Source organism: Crassostrea angulata, chromosome 10 (genome assembly GCF_025612915.1).
Source record: "Crassostrea angulata isolate pt1a10 chromosome 10, ASM2561291v2, whole genome shotgun sequence".
NCBI lineage: Eukaryota > Metazoa > Mollusca > Bivalvia > Ostreida > Ostreidae > Magallana > Magallana angulata.
The window spans coordinates 39,786,639-39,796,159 of NC_069120.1; the positions used below are offsets into that span (position 1 = coordinate 39,786,639).

Genomic DNA, 9,521 nt, shown 5'->3' on the forward strand with positions numbered 1-9,521 from the left:
TACGTTTTTCGAATGAAAAAGACGATTCAGAAATCAAGGACCACTACAAAATAGACAGATTAAGAACGACTTGCCTCAGTGACCACGGTTCCGTTGACCGAGTCTTCATACAGTTCCTGTAGATTCTCCAGACTCTTTGTCAGGTCAGTCAACTGTTTGGCCACATTTGCGCCACAAACTGTGACAAATGGAGAAAAATAATTTATAATTTATTTAATAATAATAAGTTGAGAAAGAACGTTTATTTTATTAATTTTTTTTTATAACAAAGTTGTTTACAATTGCAACATGCTATATAAGATTAATGTGAAGTTGAGAAATGTACCCACCGTTTGTAATGACCGTGTTGGGGTCTTTGGAGCTGAGTTTCTCGCACTCGGCGCATGCGGATCGTCTCTTTCTCCAAAACTTTAGCTTACCTTTGATAAAAAATGACCAATGAATTAGTTTTATTGAAAAACAAGACTCATACTTTATTTGTCAGATATATATTTTTTTTTTCCGAACAATAGATAGCAAGTTTTCTTATGACTTATTTTTACTCAGGGTTTTCCCCCATGGCCACCATCCGTTAATTTCTTTGAGTAGCCGATTTCAAACGAGTTTGATAGAAATATACTGAAGAAAATTTGAACTATTCTACAATAATAAATTATATTAAATGATGGTTTAATGACTATATATTTGTAAGAAATGAGTGCTTTCTTTATCATTACATTTACATCAAAATTTCAAGCGTGATAAGTTCATTACTAATTAGAAAGGGATTTCCGTGGCCGACGGGAAATAACTCCAGCTAAAATCCAGTTTATCAAAAACTATTCTTTTATGAATAAATATTCTAATATTTCTTTTATATCATAACTATCACTAATACATACTCTAAAGTAAGAAGTATCGCATGCAATAAAAAAATGAATGAGCGGGGTAATACACATGTGTACATATACATATATGTAGGTATTGGGTTTCATTTACTTACTGAGTTTGCCACCAATATCACCTACAAGAGTCTCAAATGTTTTTCCAAGGCTGGACGGAATGCTTGAAAGGGAATTCTTCAAATTATTGAAAGTGCTCTCAAAGTTTGAGAAAAACTTTCCAATGTTCTGGATTTCATTACCTTAAAAAAAGAAGAAGAGAATGTACGGTAACAACACATAAAGGTATTGCATAACTACAGGTAAGTACATATTCAATGTAAAAATATGCAGGGCTAGACAAATTAATAATAATTAGTAGGAATCATTGTCACTTTAGCCTTTAATATAATAATTGAAAATTGCAAGACACCCATAATACCGAATACTACCAATAACCTTAATAAATAATTTATAAAAAATATTAATCACATGTAAATATTCTTATTTATCCTTGATTTACAAAACTTTATGCCCTTTAAAATACAGTTAAACTCTGATATCTCGAATACATACAGTGGATATGTCGAAGTAATTTTTAAGTCCCAACCACCTATTTTTAAAGTATTTTACCCTCGATATCTTGAATACTCGGATATTCCGAACGTATATTACTATGATTGTTATAAATTGTTAAGCATTAGAAAAGAAAAATGCAGTTTGAGCCTGTATTTTATCCTAAAACTAAAAAAAAAATGTAGTATGCAGTTTTACTTCTATTTAACAAGATTTAAGACGAAATGGCATTATGATGTTCTTGCAACATTAAAAGACCGACTATTCAAAATAGATCACACAAAATAAAGTAAAATTAAAAGAATTTAAGATAAATGTCTAAACTGGCAGGGTTTTTAAAATGTAAAATTTCGTAGATTCACATACTGTTGATTAAGACTCCTAATGTTCCTTTCAGGGTGTTGAGCACTGGGCTCAGCTTGTCTCCAAGGAACTCTCGCACGTTGACATTAGAGAGGGAGTCGGTAATCTTAGTGACCAGCTTCTCTCCCTCCACGATCGGATAGCTAATGGCCTTGACCACCTCGTCAATTTTTGACTGTGAAGCAGAACCACTGAAAAAGTAAAAACAAAGAGAATACTGGACAGTCTAAAGGGAGCTGGATGTCTGTGGCCATTTTTAGACCAAAATAATCTCCTTGAGAAAAAGAGTACTTTATATGAAAATCAGGAAAATATTCGATTTTTCAGGCTATGCAAACATATTGAATGACTTACGCAGGACAAGAAGCACAGCTATCAATGGTTGTGTTTATTTTCAGTAAGCAGCCATCGTTAGCTGACGTAATTTGCTGGGTGAGGGTTTCCAAGTTTTTTGCCACCAACACAGCAAGCCTTATTCTCACGTTTTTATCAAAATCTGAAAACAAAGAAATTAACATTGGCAAGATTAAACACTATTGAGAAACAAAGATGGTTAAAAAACGGAATAAGTTAACGTTGTACAGGTTTTGCGTGCGTGGAACGAAAGAAAGATTTTACCTTTTAAGTCTTCTGTCGACATCGGTCCGGCGAAACATTTTGTGGCGAAAAAGACCACAATGCAGCTCCGTAGGAATACCAGCATATTTCTTCAGAAATCTATTAAAAAATACACATGGAAAAATAAAAAAAATGACAAGTTTTCTATTGTTGTATTTAAATTCAACACAATTTTACAACCTACTCCATGTTAATTAAAAACTCAACTTTTACTCACCTTTTCTTGGCTATTTGCTTTTGTAATGACAACGGGGGAATGATTGTCTGTATATATACAAGTTACCTGTTTACTAATAAAAAACAAAACTGACCTACGTCCATACAAAGGTTCCAGTGTAGAGAAATAAAGGCCAACACATGGTAACGACAGGGGGTCATCAGCTTTTTACGACCGACCAGCGGTTTCTTGAAAACATACACTCATTTTTTTGGCAGTGATTGATATGTAATATCTAGGAAAATGCTGTAAACATATCTATATTGCACTTATTTTAAGGGGGAATGGGGGGGGTGTCAATTGTATTATTTCATTGGAAAGCACTGTAAAGATATCTATATTGCACTAACCCTTTTTTTTGGGGGGGGGGGGGGGGGTGGGGGGGGTGTCTATTATATCATATATTGCAGCATATTACCTATACATTCATCTTATAAATAACCATTGAGCTCAACACAAGCGTCGTAGACTAACACATTTGACACTTATGGTTCTATGATTATAATGTGTAAGTTTACAAACTTTTATAATTTTTTTTCGTCATTTTACCTCTAAACGAAGCGTACTTTTTCTCTTTTTTTCATTTTTTTTTTATAGTTTATACAAAGTTTAAAAAAATACAATTATGTCATAATTGAGAATTCGATAAACTACTACTACATGTATATTCTATTTTTCCAAATCATTATGCATTCTGTCGCTTGTTCAGTATATAATATATAAGTATTGTTTGTTTAGTTTGATTGAATAGACTGGTTGGTTTTCAAAACTTTTTGATGTTGCTATATCATTAAAAAAATACTCTGCCAGAAAAGTGCTTTTGCACGCAACTTTAAGGTTTGGTTTTGTTTATAAAGAACAAGTAGGGCTGTTTCTCCTTTGCACACGAGAAAATCTCTTTCAAACGATACCGACGTCAGCATAAATACACACGAGAGAGGGCGGTTCATCAGACCATGAACAAGATGTGATGTCGTTATTAATTAACGATTCATAAACAAGACTCGCCTAATGACCTTGTAAACATGTCACAAAAAACAAACCCGGCGTGTCCTCTCCCCCGGTCACTCTGTTACTTATAGTTAGATCTGCAAATAATGAGGAGAAAGCTATATACATACTGCAGTTGACTTGAAAAATTAAAAATGAATATTGCACTTTAGTGTAGGCTTTGGCTTTTTTAAATTTAGGTTTTATTGCTAGAGAAAATGCAATATGAGCTGAAGTCTTAAAATTCCGTTTGTTTTTCTGCTTTTTTTAGGAGTTTTATCTACCAGTAAGGTAAAAAAAAAGCAAATAAATTTTGGCTAGTTGTATTTATGAGGGATAAGCTGTTTGAAAGCTTTGTTGATGCAAATTTTGATATACATTATATCCAGAAACGTTTTCCTAATAATATTTTTATATGTAGAAAAAAAAATTATGGAAAAAATATTAGCTCGCCCCTCCTTTTTTACTTGTGCACGAATGACCATCATCGTTGAAAACGATGTCTGTCACGTGTCTGAATCCCATCCATCATGAATATTTTGATATTATAAATTAAAGAATATAAGAAGCTTTTTTTAAACTATAGGAAAAAAAACAGTCAAACTGAATTAATTTCGTTCAAAATGCATGTGTTTGTACATGTGCATTTTATTTCATACATGTACATGTAACAAGAATATAAGAAGCTTTTTTTTTTTTTTTAACTTTTTAAGAAAAAACAAAGTCAAACTAAATGAAAGTCGTTCAAATTCATGTGTAAGTACATATGCACTTAATTTTATAACAATATTTAACCTTGTTGTTTACAACCATGAGGGTTGTTTTAGGTAAGTGTATACCTGTTACCGTGCAATCAATCATCGGAAAGTCCTAATTTTGAAAAAAAAAAAAAACTTGCTGTCATCTCTACGTTATCTATTCAATTCTTAAAGCTAAAAAAAATAGGTAACGGTTGGCAGCAAGGCAACACCTGTTGAAATTAAACAAATAACTTAAATAATGGCAGTAATTTGTAATATCGATGATTTAAAATGTACAGATAAAACAAATACAAATGATATCAGCTTTTGGGACTTCGTGATCACAACGTGAAGAATCGGTTGTCCTAAGGCGAATAACTTTCCAAGCAAAATAAGCTATAAATATGAACGAGAAGGATAATTTGAGATTTCATTATCGTTTACATCGTCGAGAGGTCCTATATTGGTAGGTAAAGTTACATTCTGATGATAATGAAAAATTATTTTAATAGGTCAAATATTTAAAAACTAAACGTGTGTGTGTGTGTGTGTGTGTGTGTGTGTGTGTGTGTGTGTGTGTGTGTGTGTGTGTGTGTGTGTGTGTGTGTGTGGAGAGAGAGAGAGAGAGAGAGAGAGAGAGAGAGAGGATAACAGATTAAACCACTAAGTAACTAACGATGTGTGTTTTTGGAAAAAGAGGTCATCAAGATCATTTACTTAACTTCAACTTATGAGGACAATCCTTTGTAATTGCAACATAAAAACATCCGGCACTAGAAATATATAAGAGATTCCTAGGAATTTGAAAAGTTTATTTTATATCAACTTTCGAAACTTTATAGGTGAGCAAATTTGGATTATTCAATATATATATTTTCAGTATCTAAGTAGATATATATGTATGTATCTTATCAAATGATAGAACAAAACTTGATATGTATCAAAATCAAAACAAATGAAGTATACGTAAAGTAAAATATTGAAAACGGACAGTAATGATAAACTCATTATATCCCTTTTAAAAACTATGTTTGATTTTCAGATCAGTAGAGGAAAGTAAGGATGTTGATAGCAGTGGTGCTTGTTCTTGCGTTGACTATCACAAATGGAAAAATTCTTGGGCCCACAGAAACAGAAAGTAAGAAATTTCAACATTTATTGTTTAAAAAAACGAATTAAAGACAGGCGAAATTCAAAGTATTATATCATGATCATATAACCGAAAAAAATTGACGAATCAAACAAAACGAGTCATTAAATAAATTGATTAAATGTTGATTAATTTTCAGAAATTAACACATTAGCCACGCGGCATATGTTTGGAGCGTTATCGAATGGCATTGATAATCTTGCATGGCGTATAGAAAGAAACAACGCATGGTGTAATAACGAGATAAACCGGATCCGGAAATATGTCTGCTCCAAATGTGCTTCAAGCCCGTAAGATTCTTAATTCTATATAATTCATTAAGAAATAAAAACAGTAATCTATGAATAATGCATGTTTATGAGCTACATGTAATATAGGTTTTAAAAAATTGAGACAATCATCTGTAAATAACAATTATATGTACGATTTTCTGTTTCAAATTTTTTAAAGTGTTAAAATTTAATTTAAACATTTCAAGTACTCAGGTCAAATTCCTACTGGAATTCAATTCGAGAACATATTTTTTGTCAGTGTCGTTCCTTCGATGGCGGATATACAACAAAATCTGAACAGACCAATACCTGTTGTCCTGCAACTCTTTTTCGATGTTTTGGACAGTTTGACGCCATCTTGGATGGTTGAGCAAGTTGGTGAACGTAAATATATGATGGAAGAGGATTTTCGAAGAACTGCAAATTATCTGAAAGCAGTAATTTCACCAGGTGAAAAGTTGTGAAAACAAACGAGAACTGATCATTTACATTTTCTAGAGAAGAAAGCTGAATTGATTTTATTTTTTAAACTAATGTTAAGGAATTTAATGTTACTGTTTCATTTTTAGAACTAGGAACACCACAAGAAGAATCAAACCGCATTAGCAGAGAAATCGACGAGAAACTTGGAAAAGTTGCAAGCAATTTTCAAAACTCTGGTATAAAATGTTTTCATCATCCTTAAGGAAATAGTTATCTTTTTTATCGAAATACTCTACAGTATACATAAATTAAAATTCTTTATAATTTATCTTTTTAAAGAAACTGCATTGTGTGTTTATCTCAAAGGATTTTGCACTATCAACCACAAGTCCCGCACATAAGAATTTATGTATGATATTTGGACAAAGTATAGTTAGTCATTGTACAGATTTTATAAGAATTTATGTATGATATTTGAACAAAGTATAGTAAGTCACTGTAGAGAGTTTTTGTAATTATATTTAAAACTATTAAAAGGAAAAGTTACAGTAATGTTTTAGAAAGTGACTCTTTGATTGTTTTTTACTTTTCAGGAATTGTAGGCAGACGTAAACGACAATCTACCATAACCATGATCAGGTCATGCTCCGACTGCGCTGGTCTAGATGGTATCAACATTGAGGGTTACATAGATATAGGTATTGAAATATGTTTGATTATAAAAATTCAATGATGTTTATCTTGGATATATTTTCACTTCGTTCTTGGTTAAAAACAGTTTAACAGAATGTCTCGCAGAATTTTGATTACTGGTATCTTAAAATACACAGATAAAATTTTATGTAAAAAAGGTGCAATCTTAGAGTTGATTATTACTAACCGGTATTTGGTCAATCTAGAATCTATCAAAAAATTCCCTTCGAAAAACTGAGAATGAAGTCAAAACTTGAATAGCTACTCCATATTCGGAGTAATAACAATGACAAAATTGTTTGTGTATGAATGCAAGAGACAATATGACAAGGAGATTTAAAAAGAGAACAAACCTTCTTTTTGTCTTTCTGATGTAGATACCGTGTCGCAGTTCAATAAAAACAGAGAAATGTTGAATTACACTCTATATTACTATCATCTACTCTATTACTTACTTTGTTTATGTTATCTTTAAGTTTGTGGTCCAACGACGTTAATGAACATTCAAAGCATTTTGGACTACGCTGATAGATACCGATCAATATTCAACACAACTTTTGGAAATGGGGACCCAATCATTCAAGAGGTAAGATCACTCATTTTTATCACTGTTTTAGATTGCACAGTCGTGGAATCAACGTTACATAAAAATCGAATTTCAAGTTATTATTATACTGACTTACGTTATTTTTAGGTGGACTTTGATGAGAGCACGGCGATGTACGAGTTTTCTCCCTTCAGATTTGAGGCTGAGATGAACAGTTACAAATATAGAATAGAAGAGACCATTTATACAAAAACCTCAACACCTAATTCAATTAATTCTATAGCGTTCCACAACTTGAATGAAACTGCTATATTTATGGCTGAGGATATCCTTATGAAGCACGTTTATAATACAGTCCAAGGCTTCGGTGTTGCTTAATCAATCTAATTAATCATTATTTGGATATTTTATAACGATAATAAACACGTCATACGTACCGAACAGCTTTTGTTTTTATTAACTAATAAATTGTAAGAAAAGGGGGAAATTTTATAACTATTCAAATATATGTGCATGTATCTCTGCAACTTTTTTAAAGGTCTGTCAAGTGCTTTAAAAAAAGAAACGGTGACAATATACAGATACCACAGATTTTATTCTTTTTGAAAATACTTTATATAAATACTTTATTTAAGAGGGTCAATTTAGGTTTTTTCCGCAGAATTACTACAATAGGAAAACTCTTTATATTTTACCCATTGAAATTTAAACCAACTTTAGAGTATTTGCGAAGTTCCAAGAAAATCAACCATCTTGTTTTTTAAGGACCATCTCAAAAACAGGAACATATACTATTGTAATAGGAATATAAAGGAAATTGTCATATTCCGCGCTTTGAAGCAGATTAAATAAAATACTGCAATAGCTTTTTTCCTTAAACTTTAATACAATGTGTGTGATTTATACGTATAATATACTAAATTCTATGGTCTGAATTTTAGTAAAGGCCATCTCAAAATATCAAAATACACCAAATTTTGCTATTTATCTGTCTGAAGCATTACAAATGTAGATTTGTACAATGAATTCATTCAAAAATTAAGAAAAATAACTCTGAGAATAGCATTATTCTGTGTATAAAATTTTAAAGGCATTCAATTTTTACTTTTTCTTCCATGTTATTTCTTAAAACGTACTCCTACAAAGCTTCAATTTATTATTGCGTTTTAAAAGCACAATGGCAACGCTCAGGTACCATACAACGGGAAATTCGTTGAAAGAATGAAATAATGAATTATTCAGAAAATGCTTATAAACGATAAAAGACTCCATATCTAAAAATTTTGATCATTGGCCTCATAATTATAATTTTGCAAGCAGAGAATAAGGTCGATATAAATAGACTTGCACTATAAATGTTTTCATATTATCATCATTTAATTTATTGTTAAATTGAATAAAAAAAAAGGTAGGGTTTTGGAAACTGATAGAGGAAATTCAAACTGGAATATTAATATAAAATTGTCAACCTACTGCATTGTATCTATTTAGTGCCACTTCCATTCATTAAATATAATTCACTTTTAAAAGAGTTTAGTAATTTGTATTATTTTCATGATTAAGAAATTCTTGATTATAGTGTAAAACTTTTAGGAATTTTTCTTTCCCAAAAATTTCAATGGCCATCAACTCAAAAAGTAGGCCCTTGACCTTTTTGAAAGCGAAGAATAACACTACAATAATAGGTCTATAGCACACATAAGGTGGTTTTTCATTATCACCAGTGGAATTTTCATTTCGAGGAAACGAAATTCTTAATGTGCCTATATAAACCCCAATTATTAGGAAATATTTTGATAAATTATCGTTCACTACATGCACATCTGGAAAAATATTAAAGTAATAGGTATGGTTCATATCAAACCTTATGTTCAATAAAGCTCGCCTTTTACAAAAACTATCCAGTTTGTCTGATAGATTTCCAAGAGTTGAGGAGATTTAAAAAAGATTGCCTATATTTTTGTTTACAGCTTTCATCTATAATTAACTTGGCCCGTAGAGGGTGCTCTATCAGGAATATCATTACTTAAATTCCCTACTGCTACAAATCACACTCATCAAATTCGGTTATG

The 9,521-nt window shown here is 31.4% G+C and overlaps 2 protein-coding genes across 3 annotated transcripts in view; one reads left to right on the forward strand and one right to left on the reverse strand.

The window, feature by feature from the left end:
• Positions 1-9,521, reverse strand: part of LOC128167508 (uncharacterized) — an 86,351-nt gene that overhangs the window by 439 nt on the left and 76,391 nt on the right. Inside the window, exons 2-7 of one of the 2 annotated variants that reach the window (XM_052833266.1) lie at positions 2,418-2,509; positions 2,154-2,295; positions 1,803-1,990; positions 983-1,123; positions 330-419; positions 75-178 (exon numbers count right to left, since the gene is read on the reverse strand). In XM_052833266.1, the coding sequence (XP_052689226.1) occupies positions 75-178; positions 330-419; positions 983-1,123; positions 1,803-1,990; positions 2,154-2,295; positions 2,418-2,502 (750 nt within the window). In that variant the 5' untranslated portion in view covers positions 2,503-2,509. The remainder of the gene's footprint in view (positions 1-74; positions 179-329; positions 420-982; positions 1,124-1,802; positions 1,991-2,153; positions 2,296-2,417; positions 2,510-9,521) is intronic. The other variant, XM_052833267.1, reaches the window with a different exon arrangement.
• LOC128167507 (uncharacterized) lies at positions 4,524-7,884 on the forward strand. Its single transcript, XM_052833265.1, has 8 exons — positions 4,524-4,830; positions 5,407-5,502; positions 5,654-5,804; positions 6,046-6,236; positions 6,356-6,445; positions 6,803-6,907; positions 7,379-7,488; positions 7,597-7,884. The coding sequence occupies exons 2-8, from the start codon at positions 5,427-5,429 to the stop codon at positions 7,825-7,827; spliced, it is 954 nt and encodes a 317-aa protein (XP_052689225.1). The 5' UTR covers positions 4,524-4,830; positions 5,407-5,426; the 3' UTR covers positions 7,828-7,884.